At 38.1% G+C, this 21,930-nt stretch overlaps 1 protein-coding gene across 2 annotated transcripts in view; it reads left to right on the forward strand.

Moving 5' to 3' along the window:
- Positions 1 to 21,930, forward strand: part of hibch (3-hydroxyisobutyryl-CoA hydrolase) — a 35,076-nt gene that overhangs the window by 4,678 nt on the left and 8,468 nt on the right. For both annotated transcript variants that reach the window (XM_023291719.3, XM_023291718.3), the window contains exon 7: positions 17,444 to 17,522. In XM_023291719.3, the coding sequence (XP_023147487.2) occupies positions 17,444 to 17,522 (79 nt within the window). The remainder of the gene's footprint in view (positions 1 to 17,443; positions 17,523 to 21,930) is intronic.

Genomic DNA, 21,930 nt, shown 5'->3' on the forward strand with positions numbered 1-21,930 from the left:
TGACAGCAAATATCCTGCCATTCAACTTGGAAGCAATCTAATTACTGCAAGGTGATGTTAATTGGAATCATCTGATGTTTAAGTGACATTGCACAGGGGTTTTCTCACTTCTTTGTACATTCTATGTGATATACTCTACCGTTCAAAAGTTTGGGGTCACCCAGAGTTTCATGTTTTCCATGAAAACTCACACTTTTGTTCATGTGCTAACATAATTGCACAAGGGTTTTCTAATCATCAGTTAGCTTTTCAACACCATTAGCTAACACAATGTAGCATTAGAACACAGGAGTGATGGTTGCTGGAAATGTTCCTCTGTACCTCTATGTAGATATTCCATTAAAAATCAGCAGCTTTCCAGCTAGAATAGTCATTTACCACATTAACAATGTCTAGATAGTATTTCTGATTAATTTAATGTTATCTTCATTGAAAAAGCTGCTTTTCTTTCAAAAATAAAGACATGTCTTAGTGACTCCAGACTTTTGAACGGTGGTGTAAATATTTGATCTGTTGGCTGTGTGTGCATTTATTTACTTAATTATGCTTGTTGTTGTTTGTTAGGAAAAGGGACTGTATTAAAATAGGGCTCTAAGTCACGGCAAGTTGTGACGTGCCTGTTCTTGTGGTTTCAAAGTTAGTTTATGTGTTTTATGCTCTTGTTAGACTGCAGCTGTTTATGCTTCAGCTCATGTTTGTTATTTGTGATGTGCTGTTAAATCATTGATGCTTGTGTGGCTTAATCCAGATCAGAGCTTATACTTGCATACTGTTGGTATTAGGGCTGTTTTAACAAATCTGTTGCTCTCTAGGAATGTGTGTACATTGTGACTACATGCTGTCTGTGTACACATAGGGCAAATGGTTTGTTTAATGCATGCTTTTCTCCTACCTTGACATAGCAGTTATTTAAAGTTGGTGGAATCCGTACAATGGGTTATGTCTGAAGAAATAAATTGACAGCAGTCGGCACTTACATGGTACTGTCTGGTGGCAGATGATGTAATAGAGGACAAAGAACAACAAAACATACAGGAAAGGTCGAGGTTCTAGTGGGGTGGACGTTGTTTTTGAAGACAATGACTCAGCTAAAAGAACTCAGTTCCATCTTGATTTTGTCTGTTGTGTTACATCTACACTTCATGTGTGTAGTGCTGTAGTTGAGCACTGCTTCTCTCAGTCAAGGATAAAAGCTGAACAAAAGAACGCTGGCCACATGATTAGGTCTAAACTAATGAATGAATTATTTTACAGCTATGTGAGGAGTTTAGAATGTTAATTTATACACCATTACTTATCCTCAAAACGAAATAAAGTTTCCTACTTGTAATTCAAATGAAGACATTCGGCTCTCTTCCAGCGTTTAAGTATTCACTCACTGTAAATTTAATTTGCATATTATTGATTAAAGCTTTAAGGTGGCAAAATTCTGTTAATACTTTTACAGTGGTGTGAAAAAATTCAAGTTCTTATTTTTTTTGCATATTTTCCCCACTTTAATGTTTAAGATCATCAAACAAATGTAAATATCAGACAATGATAACCAAAGTAAACACAAAATGCAGTTTTTAAATGATGATTTTATTTCTGAAGGAAAAAAAACTATTCAAAGCTACGTGGCCCTGTGTAAAAAGTAATTACCCCCTAAACCTAATAACTGGTTGGGCCACCCTCAGCAGCAACAACTGAAATCAAATGTTTTCTATAACTGGGAATGAGTCTTTCACATCTCTGTGGAGATATTTTGGTCCACTCTTCTTTGAAGGATTGTTTTAATTCAGCAACACTGGAGGATTTTCAAGCATGAACAGCCTTTTTAAGGTCATGCCATAGTTTTTCAATCGGATTCAAGTTCAGACTTTGACTAGGCCACTCTAAAACCTTCATTTTGTTTTTTTTTTTTAAGCCATTCAGAAGTCGACTTGCTGGTGGTGTTTTGGATCATTGTCCTGCAGCTTGAGGTCACGAACTGATGGCCGAACATTCTCCATCACAATTTTCTGGTAGAGCGCAGAATTCATGGTCATTCATCATTCAGATGTTTGTTTGCAAAAGTAAGACAAGCTTTTATGTTCGTTTTGGTCAGCAGTGGTTCTTGTCTTGGAACTCATTTTTGCCCCGTCTCTTCTTTATTGTTGAGTCATGAACACTGACTTTAACTGAGGCAAGGGAGGCCTGCCGTTCTTTAGATGTTGTCCTGGCTTCCTTTGTGACCTCCTGGATGAGTCGTCGCTGTGCTCTTGGGGTAATTTTGGTAGGCTGACCACTCCTGGAAAGGCTCACAAATGTTCCATGTTTTCTCCATTTGTGGATGGATTTTTAGGTGACACTGAGAGTAGCAGTCAACAACAGTGTCTTGTCTAATTTGGTGACATCTTTAACAGTCTGAGTTGAGTTCAGGAGGAGGCTGGTTGGTTCCATAGACAGATGGAGGGATTTATAACCAAATAGTTCTGATCTGCTGCGGCTGAAGACCCCGCAAAGCCCAAACTGGAGGCTGCTTCATATTGTTTGCCTCAAATAACATGAGTGCATGTCTAATGTGATAAAAACCTTAGTTATCATATATGATTTAGATCTTTAGATTTCCTCAAAATCATTGCTTCTGTTCAGTAACACTTGTGAATTAATTTGTAATAAAGAAAACTCTAGTTTAATCTGCTAAATGTACATCTTTGCACTGACTTTCACACTTTTATTTAACCTAATCTTACTTCAGCAAATGTGATTGTTTTGATTCCTGTGTGTTAGCAAAGATAAAGAATAACCTGACTAGGTGCATGAAAACATTGCCCTCTCATGGACTTCTGTTGTCATTTAGGTGTTCCAGCAGGTTATTATGCAAAACACAGTACAACAAAGTCAGAGGTGACTTCCACAAGTGTTAGCCCATAAAACATAAAATAAGCTAAACTTAATATATCAGCAAAATAATTAGAATAAAAATAAGTTTTCTTAAAAATAAAAATATATGCCTTTCTACTTAAAAAATAATGTTACGTTCAACTTTGAGTGATCGAACAGCTATATATATGCAACAGTTTAAAAAAGGTGAAAAAATATCCTATTGTGACCCTCAAATCTTGGGCAGGTGTAATTGCTGAAAAACCTTTTTTCATTTCAAAAAAGAAAAGACATTATCTCTGCCATTGCATATCTCCCCTGGTTTCAACACCTTCTTGCAGAATATAAAGGTGAAAGAGATAAAGAAATATGCACAGCAGTTAAACATTGTTCCCAGTCGAGTCATAGCTTTTGAAGGTTCACACAGTCCCAGGAAGAATGGAGTAGAGTTTCTGATTTCATCTCACAGTTGATGCACATGTCTGAGACCTTATTATTAAAATCAGTAATGTTTTCTTTGTTATAGTAAAATCAGTTTGTACAGCATAAGACAGAAAGATTTTTTTGCAGAAAAGTTCTCCCAGAAATGCTTCCTGGTGCAGTTGACTTGTTACCAGTTGTTACAAGCATCAAGACAGTGCAGCTCATGTATTAGAATATATTCATGTTTTAATGCTATTTATCAGTTTGTGTAAATGTTAAAGTAACAATAGTGTTTGAAAAACCCGAATTTTAACATGTTTGAATCATTATGACTCTTTTATGTTGTGTTAACTTTTGAACAACCATGTTTATTTTGACTCCTGAAACAGTTTAAACTATTTTTTTCATTCAGTAGAAAGAGTATTTTCTGTCCGTATGGTTAGAGGAGGTTTTGAGGATTTAAGAATCACACTCACAACAGTCCTAAGTGATTTTAGAAAATGCTTCATAGTATTTTCCATTTATTTTTCTGATTCTGATGTCTGTAAAGCAGTATACCTGCCTACCTGCCGCTTTTCATAACAGACTCTTTGATACACTTGATAGCTGGAAAAGCTAACAGGTGTGCTGTGTGAAAGACATGCTAGCAGCAGTATATTTCAAAAATAAACATCTCTGCTGCTAGGAAAAAAGGCACATGTAACATTCTAAAATCCTCACGATGTCACAACTAGGTACAATTGTGATTTCACATTCCGAAATCAGTGAAACTCAGCAGCCAACAGCATAAATGAGAAAGATTCAGTCAACTCAGGCATTTGGTTAGTTACAAGTATCTCCACGAGACACACAAACTACGCCACAGAGTCACGGTCAAGTACGACGACGGACAGCAAACCTGAACACTAACTACAGTCTTTTAAAGACGCATTACCAAAGATCTTCAGAGAGTCTTTGTGCATCATGGCTAAAAGATTAAATCAAAAACGGCAGCAAGGATATGTTACCAATCCTTGCCATGGCGGTCGCCAACACCAAGCCCAGGAACTCGTTGAGCTGCGAAAAGCCTTGGAGGCATGCCAGGCTGAAAAGCAGCAGCTGATGGAGCAGAATCAACACCTGGAAGAGCGCATCAACGTGCTTGTGGCTGATAACCAGAAGATCAGCGAGAAACTGAAACTGAGCAATAAACTGGTCGACATTAAGGATGCTCTTGTGGTAAACAGGGAGGGTTTACTTAAAGAGCTGAACAACCTGCTCAAAGCTGAGAGGCAAACATTCACTAAGTTCAGCAAGGCCAAAGATCAAGAGCTGAATCGGCTGAAGGATCAGCTCAGAGAGAAAGAAGAAGAGATGGTGAGAATACAGAACCAAGAGGAAGTGAAGGAGGCAGTGCAAGATCCAAAAGACCTGGAGGAGGACATTGCTGAACTGCAAAATAAAATGGTTGTTGAAGATGGAAAACTGCAGGAAGAAAAAAACCTGACGGAAGAGGAAGAACTGCAGGAAGATGACAAACTGCAGGAAGATGACAAACTGCAGGAAGATGACAAACTGCAGGAAGATGAACTGCAGGAAGATGACAAACTGCAGGAAGATGAACTGCAGGAAGATGACAAACTGCAGGAAGATGAACTGCAGGAAGATGAACTGCAGGAAGATGAACTGCAGGAAGAAGAACTGCAGGAAGATGAACTGCAGGAAGATGAACTGCAGGAAGACATCAAACTGCAGGAAGATGAACTGCAGGAAGATGAACTGCAGGAAGATGAACTGCAGGAAGATGAACTGCAGGAAGATGACAAACTGCAGGAAGAGGAACTGCAGGAAGAGGAACTGCAGGAAGAGGAACTGCAGGAAGAGGAACTGCAGGAAGATGAACTGCAGGAAGATGAACTGCAGGAAGATGAACTGCAGGAAGATGAACTGCAGGAAGATGAACTGCAGGAAGATGAACTGCAGGAAGACATCAAACTGCAGGAAGATGAACTGCGGGAAGATGAACTGCAGGAAGAGGAACTGCAGGAAGAGGAACTGCAGGAAGAGGAACTGCAGGAAGATGAACTGCAGGAAGATGAACTGCAGGAAGATGAACTGCAGGAAGACGTCGAACTGCGGGAAGATGAACTGCAGGAAGATGAACTGCAGGAAGATGAACTGCAGGAAGACATCAAACTGCAGGAAGATGAACTGCAGGAAGATGAACTGCAGGAAGATGACAAACTGCAGGAAGACGACAAACTGCAGGAAGAAAACAAACTGCAAGAAGCGAAAAACCTGCTGAAAGAAGAAAAAGTGCAGAAAGACGATAAACTGCCAGATGAGGACAAAGACTTGGAGGAGGAAATAAAAGAAATTGAGGAGGAACAGGAAACCCCGAAGGCGGACAGCCAAGAGCTTCCTGTCAAAAACAAGAAAAACAAGGGATTCTTTGGTTTCTTCAGAAGACTGATGGGAAGAAAAACAGAGGAGGAGAAAAAGAGCAAGAAAGAAAAAAAGAGAAACTTGGCTGCTGCAGTTGGTTGCATTGAAGTGTGACAATGACAGCAAGTTGAGGAGGCTGCTCTCTCAGCCTTCTCCCCTCTCCTCACCCTTTCTCCTTCCCCCACCTCTCTATCCTCCCCTCCTTCATGACTATCTCCATCTCCTCCACCCTCATCTCTCTCTATTACCCCATCTCTCACTTTCCTTCCACCTTCTGTCTCTCTCTCAAAAACATTGTAAATTTTGCCTCTTCCGCTCTCCTCACCCTTTCTCCATCCCCCACCTCTCTATCCTCCCCTCCTTCATGACTATCTCCATCTCCTCCACCCTCATCTCTCTCTACTACCCCCATCTCTCACTTTCCTTTCACCCTCTTTCTCTATCTGAAAAACATTATAAATAAATGAAAAAAGAAAAAAATGAACTAATTGCATTTGGTTGAAAGCAACGATGAACAATATTTACAAAGAAAGTAACAAATTATATTTGTGTGTTTCTGCTTCTCTGAACAAGCAAAATACAACTTCATCACATTCTACCTGTTGTTGTTCAAAAAACTATTCAGTTACTGCAGTTGTTGGTTGAACAGAATTTCATTAAATTCTAATAACTCTAAAAGGTTGATGCAAACAGTTGTGTTGTTTTGCTATTTTTATTTATTTTTCATTCATTTCAAACATTAATTTCTAGAGTGGCTGGTGCTGCAAGTTACAGTGAAATATATAATTTAATTAATAAAATGTTTCATGACTATCCAGCTATGACATGTTTATGGGTCAGTCAGTGTTATTTAAAGTAGTGGTGTCGCTGCACCATCTCAGATTTAGTTCAAAGTTGACTTATTTGTTATTTTAGACCCAGAACTGAGTTCTCTAAAAAATTTGGCTGCATTTGAGAATTGAGAAAACTTTCACACTCATGAGACTGAGAGGAGGAAATTCTAACAAGCCATTTTCATGTCTCTGTTGGTCTTGATGTCAAGTTTGCATTATCCTTTCATTCACAGTAAGTTTTTGTTTGTCATCTCCTCCTCATAGTAGTTGGAGTTGGGATGGATACCAACTAATCCAAGTACGGAGGAGATGAACACAAAAGTTTATTACAGACATTATGTAGTAAAAAATAGCTTGTTATATATGATAAGCTTTGGAACCCACAGCGGATTAAAAGTTGGAACGGTTGCTTAAAGGGTTATTTTAAATGTCCTTGTTTTGCTCAGGACACCTACCTGAAATTACAGTAACTCCTAAAATACTTTCATTTTTTACAATGGATAAATACATGTACAAGCACATTGTTAATTATATATACTAACAAAGTCATTATCTGTTTTTGTTGTTTATTTACATATTGTTTACCTTTGACTTAATCAGAGTATATTGCATTGTATTGATGTTGGGCAGGTTGTACACAGTGGGTTGAAATCAGTGAAGCCAGTTTTCATTTAGAAAGACAAGGGATATGTTAAATAGTTCAACTTTGGACTTCACTGGCAGCAGAGGGTCTGTTTTCTGCAATTCTTAGCTTGACTTTTCTTCAAAAAATTGATTAGCTGGTTCTGTGTTCTATTGTAATGGAGTCTCAATACTGAAAAATGAAAAAAAAAAGAATGTCATAAACAAAAGTGCAGGATTTTTTGTTCATATTTTCAATGTAGTAAACAGTTCGCAGATGGAAATTCACAGAGAAAAAAAGGTGAAAAAATATCCTATTGTGACCCTCAAATCTTGGGCAGGTGTAATTGCTGAAAAACCTTTTTTCATTTCAAAAAAGAAAAGACATTATCTCTGCCATTGCATATCTCCTCTGGTTTCAACACCTTCTTGCAGAATATAAAGGTGAAAGAGATAAAGAAATATGCACAGCAGTTAAACATTGTTCCCAGTCGAGTCATAGCTTTTGAAGGTTCACACAGTCCCAGGAAGAATGGAGTAGAGTTTCTGATTTCATCTCACAGTTGATGCACATGTCTGAGGCCTTATTATTAAAATCAGTAATGTTTTCTTTGTTATAGTAAAATCAGTTTGTACAGCATAAGACAGAAAGATTTTTTTGCAGAAAAGTTCTCCCAGAAATGCTTCCTGGTGCAGTTGACTTGTTACCAGTTGTTACAAGCATCAAGACAGTGCAGCTCATGTATTAGAATATATTCATGTTTTAATGCTATTTATCAGTTTGTGTAAATGTTAAAGTAACAATAGTGTTTGAAAAACCCGAATTTTAACATGTTTGAATCATTATGACTCTATTATGTTGTGTTAACTTTTGAACAACCATGTTTATTTTGATTCCTGAAACAGTTTAAACTAGTTTTTTCATTCAGTAGAAAGAGTATTTTCTGCCCGTATGGTTAGAGGAGGTTTTGAGGATTTAAGAATCACACTCACAACAGTCCTAAGTGATTTTAGAAAATGCTTCATAGTATTTTCCATTTATTTTTCTGATTCTGATGTCTGTAAAGCAGTATACCTGCCGCTTTTCATAACAGACTCTTTGATACACTTGATAGCTGGAAAAGCTAACAGGTGTGCTGTGTGAAAGACATGCTAGCAGCAGTATATTTCAAAAATAAACATCTCTGCTGCTAGGAAAAAGGGCACATGTGACATTTTAAAATATAACTCAAAACAAAAGTGCAGGATTTGTTGTTCATATTTTCAATGTAGTAAACAGTTCCCAGATGGAAATTCACAGAGAGATGAATCCTCAAAGCTGTGAACTAAAAACAAATCATCCTGTTTGCTTGTTTTTCCTGTGTTTAGACAGCCATGATCATAATGATATCCCCGCTCACCATTTTCTTTTCCAAGAGATACAGAAGCTGTAATTTACTCTTCAGAACAAAACTGAAAAAACAGTATACAGTTAAAATCCTGGAACAGATTCAAAGGATGCAGCTGAGTGCAGGGGTCTGACGTACACTGCACCTTATGGTTTTTGGAAGTAAGTTCTTTCCATCATCCCAGTAGAGGACGCATAAAATCTGTGATGTTTGCCGAATTATTTACATTGCTCATCACACTTCTTTAGAAGCATTTTCTGTTCTGTTTTTTTCATGGACCTGTGGCTCTGAAAATAAAGTGATTTGAAGTGTACCTCTTCTGTCTGTCATGTCAGTACAGAGAGGACACCAAGGTTGACGCAAAGCATCCTCGGGGTGATTGCTGTTTAACGTGCATACTGGGTGGAAACAGGCCAGTTCTATATATGGAAAAGTTCAAGAGGCACTGGAATCCGTCTTCCCAGATCTGCTCTGAGCTCAGTGCAGGACTCCCACATAGAATCACTCTTCTTACATTAGTGATAACAAACCACCAGGGAGTAGAGGCATGTCATTAGCAGGTCAAACGCGCACACACACACACACACACACACACACACGCACACACACACACACACACACACAGTCTTCAAACGGATCTCATGTCATGCACGTCATTCATGGCTCTGCAAATGTAAAATCCCAAGAATTCATGTCTGTGAATGCTTGAGTGTTTTTAATCTGTGTACACAGTGTCTCGGTTTGTGCTCAAGCTCTCAAACATTTACATTGTCAGGAAACACATTCCCATTCACAGCACACTGCTTTTAAGTGGTTGCTGCCCTTTTTAAGGATATTTGTCCAGAAAAACTATGTCTATAAGCATAGTTCCTTTCTGCTGATGTCCACATTGTTAGATGAGAAGACAGTAATGCGTGCCAAAAAGACAGCAGGACACATTTTGATGCCTGCATTTAGTTTTTCATCTTCGAGTGTGTGTGCAGTGCTTGTTTTGAAAGAGAATACTTTGTGCAAGAGTGATGTGGAAAATAACGCAACTGTTGGGCATTTTCAAACACACATCATTTTCTCTTGAAGTGTGTATAACTGTTACGTGTCACTTGGACTCTTTATACCAACTGTAAGCTTTTGCATAATTCACACAAGGCTTTCCACTTTCATACACGGTGTCAGATATTAACTTTTGATTATGCAAAACTTTATTACTCTGCAAAAGCTAAAGCCTACCAATTTTAGGGAGAGGTACCGAGTAACACAGCTACTCTACTGAGGAAACAGTTTTTAATGGGTTTGGCCCCACCTCTTCTGTCAATATTTGATAGATATTAAATACAGCATGAGAGCTGTGTGAATACCTCCACATTCTTTGGCAGTGTAAACTCTCCCAGCCACGTTGTAAATTGTGCAACCTATTCTGTTTGTAAGTGTGAGTCATAAACATTGTTGTCTGCGTACTTTTGCAAATTTCCACTGTTTACAGCAGGATCTGGAGACGTGTTCTTATATGGTGCTTGGTGGTCCTACACCACCACTTAACTATATTCCACTACGTTTATGGTGAATCTCGACTAATGTGAGATTAAACGCTCCCTCATTCCATCGGGGGCGTTCAGTGGTCTGATTTTAAAGAGTCGTCTTTTCCGCTGTTATTTTCAGGGTGCATTTTCTGCTGTTGGCAGGAAATGGCTGCTATGATTTAGAAGGTATCTTATATTTCAAGGGCACTCCATTCAACATGACTCATTCTGGGTCTAATAATAGATGCAGGCAAGAGGAACACCTGATATTTTGTTAGAATGCAAACTGAAATAATTTAATACCTTATTAAAACTCTTTATTATAAGGTTTTTGTAAATTAACTACAGAGCACATACATGCAAACACCCACACGTTGCACCATCGTAACTCATTATATATATTTGTCAATAATTTCTTAACATAACAAAAAAGAGAGAAAGTAACAATAATAAAATAAATAAATATAAACAATTAAAAATCAGTAAATAAGTAACGGTTAAGTAGATAAATAAATTAAGAAATTAAGAATTTTAAATTAGTTAAGTAAATAATTAGAATCATAATCTCAAAATGGAACAGATAAAATACAAGTCAATAAAATTAAATATAACTAAACACAGTGCCAGATACACAAATACATTATTTTAAGCAAGTCTCATGTTCCCCTCTGTCAACATTTAAACAACAATTAACTAATATTGTAATTATTAACCTAATTACGTTTTTATTTTTATTTTAACCCCTTGATGCCTGAATTTATTTACAATTATACATTAAAAAAAATTCTTTGTGATTTTGCTTTCAAGCTGATGCTAAATTAAGTGGAGATTATTCATTTGTCTGTAGCACATAGAATAGCTATATAATAATAATAACAGAAATATAAAAACGTAGGTCCCACTCCGACCAGTGCTACGAGAGACCAGTGCGAAAGGTTCCTAGGTACGTATTGAATATGCACAAACCGGCATTGGGGGAATGCATATGTTGTCTTGGCTGCAGTCTGAATGCAAGCGGTATGATGCAAATTTGCAATGATCAGCGTTAAAGGGTTAAAATGCCCATAATTATTAGGAAAGACCTCACAGTGCCTTAAACTTGCATTTTTCTGATGGCCACCTGGGGGCAACTGCTCTGGTTGCAAACAGCAGGCAGATTGCATAGAAGTCCATGAGAAAAAAATTAGTTCTTCCTCACTTGATTAGTTCCCTAATAAACATTATGCTTAAGGGTTTATGGTCTCAATATAGTTTTAAGTCTCTTTCAGTACAGCATGAGGTTTATTTTGTAAATTATGGTCCCAGTTGCAGTAAAATACCCAATAAAATGGGATATGTTTAGGGTGTGGCTACCTTGTGATTGACAAGTTGCTGCCTTGAGGGCATTCATGGGTTTTTCATTTAGATTCACACCTTGCTCATCTTCAGGTCCACTCTCTTGTCCAAATATTGTCACGTTTGATTATAAAACCAAGATGGTGATGGCCATATTTGTTTTTGTAGTGCTGTTTTTGAGTGGAAACTTCAGAGCATTGTTTTGCTTGACCACCATGGTAAGATTAACCTTCTGAGGGACCTTCGAGCAGAGATCAGTTATTTTGCCCATACAGATTTCTACTACACATACAAAGATATCTGGAAACCAACCAAGATTCTAAAACTGAAACAATGATTGATTCAATGAATTAGTTTTGGTTTCTGATTAATTGATTTTCATTTTTAAGCAAAATGCTCGAAGTTTTCCTATTAAAACAGTCCACAAGTCCACAAACCAATAGGTGAAGTAACAGTAGGTGTGTTTTTAAATTAGTCTATACATTTAACACATGAAACATGCAGGGAAACAGACTTTATGTGTAAAAGATACAATTAGGTTCTTGTTTAAAAGCATGTAGCTTAATTAAACACAAGCCATTATGCCACCTGTGTAGATTTAATTAATTCTCAGTGTATATCTTCCATCAGAGATGGGTGAGACACTCAACTATAAAACATATCTGAATAGCCTTTTATGTAGACCCTGTGGAATGCTTACTCCTAGACCTGTCTGCTGGGTTTGGCACCATTAAAGGACTGGGTGCCTCAGATCCTGCACTCTGGTCTGTTTCCATTCTACCACGGAGCATGTTGGGAAAGTTAGCACCATCACTATTTTGGCCACATCCATCATTGCACAAATTTGCCTCGTGAAGAAAGGAGACAGACGCACACTGGGACGTAAAAGCCAAAAACTCTATTTAACCTGTCTACTTGTCAACACTGCAAGTGGAATTCCAGACCACCGTTACTCTGGGAAGAATTTTCCTAAAGGTCCATTTTCAGGGACCTCAAACTGTGTTTGTATTAGATTAAATGCCGAAGCACATAGAAAAAGTTATGTTGCAAACAGTATCTGCGTATGTGTAGATAAGGTCTAGGTTTTCACACACCACTTCTCTTTTCCATTCACTACATAAACAGTGCAGTGAGCCAGTTAGACATCACTCAGCACCCTGTGGTCACTCATGCCCGTCAAGCTGACTGCTGTTAGGTGTTGTAGGGGTTCTTACTGACTGTGGATTGACCCTCCATGGTGTCAACCGTTGGTTTTGATGAACCATATTTTGAAGCTCAACATTGGAACTCCCAGCTATTAGAAAAAAAGAGCACAGAGGTGGAGCGTAAGTGGAGCTGAGGCAGGACTTGTAAACATCTCTGGGCCATTGACTGTCCAGTGACAATAACCACCTGTCACTATTATTATGCATAACTTTAAACCTTAATACAATTTGAACAGATGAGTTACAAGTAGTTCACACTCCCTACAGTTGTCATGAATGACAGAATTATCAATGAAGACTAAAACTATTATTTTTTACCTGGCTCTAGACATGTTTATTTAACTGTAAAGTTGGACATTTTAGTCTATGGGGGCGCACTTTTAGAACCAGCTCCAAGTGGCCATTTGAGGAAGTACAGTTACTGGCATTCACTTCATTTTTCAGGCCGGAGGTCGACACTTGTGGCTACTGGTAGATAGGGCAGTGAGAGACTGTTTAAAATAACTCTGTGTGTGGTAGCAACTACCCTACATTTGTGGGTTGTTTTTAAAATTTTTTTTTTGTATTTTAAGTCAAAATGTGTCTGTGCTGCCAGTAGCACAATGGGATGTTAGTACTTTTGCAGTCCTTTTTGCTAAATTTCCAAAAGTACAGTACAGACACTGCCGTCAGTGATTAAGCAAAGCGATGGAAATTCATAAGCATCAAACAATTAAATTTAGTAAGTATTTTTTGTATAAGAAGTAGAGAATGAAAGAAAGAGTGAATGATTTCAGACAGAAATTACCAAAAAATGTCCCTATGAAACGTATGCAGACTTTTAAAGAAGGTCTGTGTCCCTCTTGTTTTTTTTAGTACTAGGATCTGGTTCTTTCAGAGGACAACTTGGCAGAGGTCTGTTTAGTCTCCAGTGATCAGATATTTTTAATCCTCTGTAGTCATTTGTCACACAGCCCAAAGGCAGAGCCAGCAGCACTGCTCTCTGACTCTCTACTCGTCTCTTGCTGTTCACTAAGAGCAAGGTGAAGACAGCTTGTCGACTTTAATCAAATAGTCATTTGTGGTTGTTTGGCCGTGATTCATCCCTCAGCAGGTGACATCCTTTGTGTAACTTTACAGTACACCATATAAAATTATTTGTCAAGGGGATAAATTCAGCTTAAAATAATTGAATGAATAGGTAAAAGAAAATTCATCCAAAATTTTAGTCACTAATTCTATCTAAGATGCTAAACTTTTGATGATTTTGGGCTTCAAAATGTGAGAATTTGCTGCTTTTTCCTGTTTTATGTCATTGTCATTTGAATATTTTAACATTTAGAACTGCTGACCAAAGACAAAACAAGTCATTGATTTTTTTTAGATTGTTCATTATTTCAACAGAAAAATGAATATTTCCTAATGATCATTAGAAGCAGCCCTATTACTACACAAACTTGCAAAGCGTTACCCCGTCTCATTCACTGCTACCCAGTTGCACTTCTGAGGGTCATGATTGCTTCTTTTTGTACTTAAACATTTTTGTGCACCCATTGTACATAGCTGAGTTTCACTTCTTTTCTACTACATCTTCCTCTTCCACAACTCACCCACTCAGCCAGCAGCCTTGAAAACATTCTATAAACTTCTATGTAACGTTTTTTTCCTGTGATGTTGCTTTGTTTTATCTTACATTGATAATGCTGTTGCAGCTGATACTGAAACTCATTTCCCCATATGAAGATCAATACAGTTTCAGCCTGGCTTGTTAGCTGCAGTAAAGGTGGTTTTGTTTTACATCCCTACAGCACAAAATGAATGTCATACTCTCCATCCATTTGCTTTGGTTGTTATTCAATACCAGTGATTCAGTGCTAACAGACTAACTGGTGCTGTAACTTGTCAGTCTTTACCTTTAAGCAAAGCTTCCCTTCTATAGATTTGAAGACATATCCATTGTGACAGGTGCCTGTTTGTTTATATCCTTCCCTTAATGCTGCTGCACTCCACAGCTCCCACAGGGTGACTTCATTTTGAAGGGCCAGTGGGCAGGGATTGGCCTCTAAGTGCTCTTTTATATTATGTTACTGCAGCAAGATGAAAACCTAAACCAGTGGAGGCAGGCAAAACCTTGTTTTTCAGCCATTTTTAAGTTACTGTTTCAGATTAGAGAAGTGGGCCCATGAAGGCCATTTAAATCTTCAGATGGAATGACATAATGACATAATGCCATAATGAATTTGACATAACTTCTCATTTGTCTTTTTAAACTTTATGTATTTCAGAAAAAAAAATATTTTTAAGTTATTCATCTCTTGATGTGTGAACTTTTTGTTTGTTTTTTAGGGTGTTTTATTTTATAGCTAACGAGAGCTAGCAGCTAAATCCTTGCAGAGCTTTGTCAAGCAGGTAGAATGGATGTACTGTATATAGGTTTACCTGAAACCATAGATTGTCATCCCTTATTGTAGACAAAGCTAACGCTGGCACTATTTGAGTAGATCTGTTGGCTGTTTTTAGATGTAACTTTAGTAGCAGGAATGAATGCAGATATGGTATTTAGTGTGTAATTTTTACTCTTCCATCTTTGCCTGGACTAAATGAACATAATGCGAAGAGTTAATTGTTGAACTTTATATATGTACTGTTTGGGTTTGTAACCTTCAGCACAGGCAGACTATCTGTCACCTTTTCCTTTGCTAAGCTTAGCTAGGACTGCGTGGAAAAATGTAACACAAGAAATGATTTATTTAAGTCAGTGTTGATAATTATTAATTTTATGACCTATTTTTAATAAGGACAGGGAGAATTTGACAACTTACTTTAAATTTAACCTTGTTGACCAAATAAAATACCCTGCAGCACTCTATTTTCCACTTGTTGCTGATGTTGTTTTATCACACACATTGATGGTGAAGTCAAACAATCCACCTGTAAACAGTTGACTTTTGTGTCACTCATCATCCCTCCATTATAAAAGGCAAGGGGAGTAAGACAGTCAAACAATTCTTTCTTTTGTTATTGATAAGGTGTCTATTGTGCACATATCGAGTCTAAGCTAAGCTAATTATCAGTTGGCTATAATTACATATTTAACTGGGACATTTTAAAGTGATGCCAGTCTTCCCTTCCAAAGTTCATAAAGAAAGCAAGATTTTCCAAAATAATAAAATCAAAGGGATCATCTGTGAACCTTTATGTTCTGAATTTTAAGCCACGAAGATTTGACGTTTATAAAACCTCACCTACTTCACCACATCCTAGATAAGCTTTAAAGACACGTGATGTGATCCCAGTGTAAAGCCTGGCAGACTATGTACAGGACCACATGTGGGAAAGAGACACTAATATACACGGACAGTGGGTAGATGTCAAAACACGGTACGGAGGATAATATTTCTTGGCATATTTGACATTGAGGTGTATAGATATATGTGACTTGACACTACCATGTTGGCACAAACCAGATATATGAATTCATTAGAAGAAATGAATCACTAGCATCAGCCCAGCCTCCAGTTCATGTGGATGTGAACCCTCAGGGGATTTACCTATTGACCTTCCACTGTCATTAATCTCCACCAGTCCCTGACATATTAGATGTTTCCCTGACTTGGCCAGGAAATGACCCTGCTCTCTGGTGCAGTTAGGGCTCCCCTCTGGGGGAAAGAGTGTTTAATTAATAAGGTATCTTCCATGATACACAAGGTCATTGGAGTACGGTGATTACTCTCTGGATACAGGACAATTTATCACATTTTTTTTTATCTTGAGGGGATCACAGTATCCATTTTGTGTGTGTAGTCCCTTGCTTTATGAGTGTATTATTATATTGATGACATCCACATAAATAAATTGATTCATTAACAGCTACTTTTCTGTTTGTTTTTGTGGTTTTGGCAATATTTGTTTAAAGAAAGGATGCGGCATTACACTGGTATTGCCGATAACCGTAATATTTAAAAATCTAATAAAGATATCATGTTAATAATAGATATATATAGCACAGTTATTGTATTATAGTTATTGTAGTTATTGTACTAGCCTTACTTAAGTATTTTGAGTGTGATTCATTTTCCATTAAAGAGACAAAACACACAACAAACTACGTTAAAGATAAATTACTCTGACAGCATTTTTTTTGTTTTGTGTAGTGAAACTCTGATATTGTTACAGGCCCTAGTTTCAAGTACATTAACCTGAAGAAAAGTTTAAGTTTTATGTTTCTCCTGACTGAAATGCCTGTTGTGCAGTACAATTCACCCATCTATCTTCATGGTTGTGTGCATATACACTACCGGTCAAAAGTTTTTCCACACCTTCTCAATCAAAAGTTTTTATTTATTTGTATTTTTTTCTACATTGTAGATTAACACTTTTTTGTTTACTGCATAATTCCATATGTAGTCTTTTATAGTTTGGATGTCTTCAGTATTAATCTACAATATGTAAAATAATTAAATAAAAACCACTGAATGGGAAGGATGTGTCCAAACTTTTGACTGGTAGTGTATGTTGTTGAGAATGTATGCAGGAGGATGCTGTTTCCAAGCCAACCCTATAATCTGATGCAAACAGTCGTTGCTCTGCTGGAAATGTCCTCTGGCCGACTCTACTCATTGGCCTTCAGCTGTCTCTGCGGGGAGCTACACTCACTTATGAGTCAACCTGGTTTACTTTTTTCACTCCGTTCATTTTCCACCTTAAACTGCAGCTCTGTAGAAGTGACAGTTATTAATGTTTTCTCCATGACCCTGTTTCCCCCACTGTGTATTCTCTTTGCCTGGACTGGACCTCTGTTTCCAGCTCACCTTATCTTAGGGTTGATTGATTATGTTTTTCTTTTTGTAACCCTTGTTCTCCTCCACCTACAGGGTGTCGGTCTCTCAGTTCACGGACGGTTTCGAGTGGCCACTGAGAAGACGCTGTTTGCCATGCCAGAGACTGCCATCGGTAAGACTGTCCAGCTGCACTGGCTCCTGTCTTTGTTGTAGGAGGGAGGGTTGGGTGGCAGAGACACTGGTTGGCCCACATCAGTGTGAGCTGCTATCTAGACCATTAATTATGTAGGGGCAATGATTTCAGTTGCAGACCCAGCTGGACCCAGTTCACATGCACTAATAGACAGAAGGTCTGTCAGCATGGGAAGCTGGGGAAAATACACCAAGGGTTTGCTGACTTGTATTCAGTACAGTGCTTGATAGAATGGGTAATTTTGTCCTCATAAAACTGATGTTGGAAATTAACTGTTGAACTAGTCAGTGAGACGAAGTGTTATAAAACAATAGTGTTAATTGTGCGGCATCATTAGACGGAACATGACATCATGTGTTTAAAAATGCTGATAGAAAACACAAAAGCTGAGTGGGAGGTGATACAGTGGTGCAGCTACAATCAGTAACTGATGCTGCTTGAGATGACATTTGTGAGAATAGGAATCCACTCTCTCCCCACATGTGACTTTGTCATTCCCTCCTCCTTTGCATTGTCTCCTGGCACCCTCAGTGGGACAAACTAAGACACAGGAAGCAGCAATTCAATGTTTGCTCTCCTACTGTTGTACTTCAGAGTGATGTTATGAAGGAAATGCTACTTGTAGCACATTAATGTGGTTACAATAACACACTTCTGTTGAGGAGGTGTAATGTTCACACTTTTAGGTTAACGTGCTATGATTCACTAATTAAAATTAAACACTATGTATAGTTGAGTAGAACATGAATGTCTCAAATGTCACAGCGATCCCTCCAGCAGTTGTTGTGGAGATATTTGCCTCAAAACCAAAAATGTCACCTTGTTGGTGGCATGAGTAGAAAAGCCAGTCAGCCTTTGGGGTTCATCCTCTAAGGACATTGAATGTTTGCATCAAATGTCACAGCAGTCCATGTAATAGCTTTTGAAACATTCCACTCAGAAACAGAGTGCATGACAGACATTACCAGTTTATTTATTTATAGATACATAGATACTTTATTAATCCTGAGGGATAGCCCAAATGTTTACTGCCCACCTACATTTGCTCCTTCTGATTGTAACTCTCTCCATTCACAAGATCATTTGTTGCTTTTTGTTCCATATGCCTGTGCTAAATTGGGGGAAAAAGGCTTTTGTTTACTGTGCACCACCTGCATGGAATATGTTGCAGAAAGACTGGAAATTAACGGAATTAATCCCCTTGAGTGCTTTTAAATCCAAGCTGTGAGTTCTTGAGGCCACAACGTGCACTTGTTTGTCATAATTTGCTTGTAAATGTAATCTCTTCATTTGTTTTTTGCTCATGTCTTAATTGTGTTTTAACTGTGTAATTCTGTAACTGTGTTTTGTATTTGCTACTGCCTATCTTGGCCAGGACTCCCTTGCAAAAGAGGTTGTTAATCTCAATGGGATCTCTCCTGGTTAAATAAAGGTTAATAAAAAATAATAATAATAATTGCCATGCCAGTTGTGTGGCCTAAAATACCAAGTGTGTTTGTCGAATGGTCCTAGCCCCTTAAGCAGAAAACTTGCTGTGACACTACTACAAGCACTGCTATTATTGAGCCAGACTGTTCCTGATATAATCCTGATTTGTTCTTGTTTGATAGAACAGTACAGCACTGTCTAAATGAATAACTCTAAGCCAGTTGTTGGACAAAAAAAAGTTACTGAAGGTTTATTGAACCTATTGAAATTTATAATTGAATTAAAGTCAATTAAAACCCAGACAAAGCAGTCATTCTGATCAATTGCATATCTCATATATCTCCTATTTTGAAATGACATTAAAAATGTAAATAAAGTCATGACAACAGGACAAACACGGTGATAAATATGATAGAAGAGCAGGCCTCGCTAAATCTCTTGTTATGTTGCAGCTTTCTCACAGATACACTTATTTATCTGAGGCTCCAGGAGGATAACAAATAAGAAAAAATTCATTGCATCATCCAGGAGGGAGCGATGGGATCCAGAATTTTTGAATTTTCAACCAAGTCACAGCGCAGAACAAGGCCAGTGTTATTAGGTTTATTGTAGTCAGTAGTTTATTTTCCTGAATCACTTAAGTAGAAAAAACACACTACCCACGTTTCACCTGCTCCAAACTGTTATGACTAGACTTCAGCCAGGATGTGGAAAGTGTGAATGATGTCTTTTTCTGGTGTTCCTCTGAAAATACACTACAGTTTAAAAGTTTGGGGTCAGTCAGACAATTTCATGTTTTCTATGAAAACTCACACTTTTATTCATGTGCTAACATAATTACGCAAGGGTTTACTAATCATAAATTAGCCTTTCAACACCATTAGCGAACACAATGTACCATTACAACACAAGAACACAGGAGTGATGGTTGCTGGAAATGTTCCTCTCTACCTCTATGTAGATATTCCATTAAAAATCATCCATTTCCAGCTAGAATAGTCATTTACCACATTAACAATGTCTAGACTGTATTTCTGATTCATTAAATGTTATCGTCATTGAAAAAAAAATGCTTTTCTTTCAAAAACAAGGTCATTTCTATAGAAATAACAGAGGAAATGTGGAATACAATATCAAAAATGCCAATCTCCTCCACAAACTCACTACCTTGGAGAGACTTCTGCTGGAAAAACATTACTCACTATTTCATAACCCCTAAACAAAAATCTAGACAAATAAGGACCCCACTGCCATGCTGGAGGTGCAGCAGAATAATGGTGGACCATGCCTATATACTCTGGTCTTGTCCCCTTATCAGGCTGTTTTGGGAGGAAGTGTCCAAAACAATCTCCAAAACACTAGGCTTTGAGGTTAATACGTCCTTCCCCACACTATACCTCAGACTTCCCCCAGAGGATCTACACAAGATTGACACATACTTACTATAGATCTTTATGGCAGCCAGCAAGAAAGATATCACAAGATGCTGGCTTCAAAAACATGGCTTGTCTGTGAATGCCTTTATAAATATTGCGGATCAGTAACATCATATGTGGCAGATCACTTAGAATCAGTGGCTATAAAAGAACATAGGGGAAGGATGTTGGGGAAATGGCCCCGTTTCTTAGCTTTGCATAGTTTGATACCACAGAAATATGTATTTGATAAATAACATTTCTTACAGCATCAGTGTTTGAATGATCGGCGCCTGGTATAATCATCAAGAATTTGTCTTTGTTTTACTGTCTGATCCAGTTCCTCAACTGTGAATGGCCTTTGCCATGGCACTAAGCTGTAATTTGCTCTTTAGCTAATTGACTTTTGTAGACAGATGGCCTTCTCCTGAGGAGGTGAGGAGATTAGTAACAAATCTCTAACTACTAACAAATTACAGCTGATGTTATGGCACAAATTAGCCTGTCGTCACTTAAATCCAGATGGTTTATCACAGTTGTATTTAATGCATATGGGTGTAAATGTATATAAATTATGTGCTGCTGTTATACCACGGCATTTATCACAGTGGGTTTGTGGCAGGAGTGAGGCTGTAAACTGATAAGACAGTTAATGTTCTCAGTGTCTTCTCAGTCACTGTAATCGCTTTAGAAGGACAGATAATGAATTCTGAGCATCTTTGAAGTTCAGTTTAAAGGCTCTTAACAGATGTTCTGCACAGATTTTATTGCATTTGTCCTGGAATCAGTTGACGAGTAGGAAATGCTTTGTTTTGTAGGCATTGCTTGGTAGATTTTTTTTCTCCTGCAGCTTTAATGTGAATCTGTCTGTGTTCTGATAAATCGACTGTGTAGTCACTCCCTCACACTCGCAAACTTCCAAGGACACTCAGTCATCCTTCATTTGACACACACATGCAAACCCCCCCACACACACACACGTCGGGCTTAATGCGATGCATTCTGGGCTCTGACGTTAGATAAATGTTCAGCTGATGTGTGGTGGAATCAGATGGTGGTGTCTTTTGTGTCTGGAGCACTGCAAGGATGTAGATTATGTTGTCAGCAGACAGGGAATGAGTGGAGCAGAAGGAAGAGAGCTGAGGTTCTTGTTGTGGTCTGATAGTTGTGTGGGATTTTCTCAAAGGCGAGGCCACAATGAAGACTGGGAGTAAATAGGACAGTAATTCAATTGAACAGGCTGAGGATTGGTTATATTACGGGATAGATACACTGCACACCATGTTTGTCTATTAGGGTGTGTCTGCAAGAGTTAGCACTTCTGTCTGTGCCCTTCTTTCATTGAATCCACACATATGCAGCCCTATGTTGTACAGTACTTGCTGGTAAATGAACCCATTGCAATTCTTGAATTTCGTCCAGTTATTAATGATCACAAAAAAGCTGGAGTCTCCTGCTTTCTTTCAAACTCTCCAGTCACTGGTGAGAAGGAGCAGGAAATCTTGGCTAATCCCACTCGCAGCTGCCGCGGTCACAACGTCGTG

The sequence above is a fragment of the Amphiprion ocellaris genome, chromosome 11 (assembly GCF_022539595.1).
Source record: "Amphiprion ocellaris isolate individual 3 ecotype Okinawa chromosome 11, ASM2253959v1, whole genome shotgun sequence".
NCBI lineage: Eukaryota > Metazoa > Chordata > Actinopteri > Pomacentridae > Amphiprion > Amphiprion ocellaris.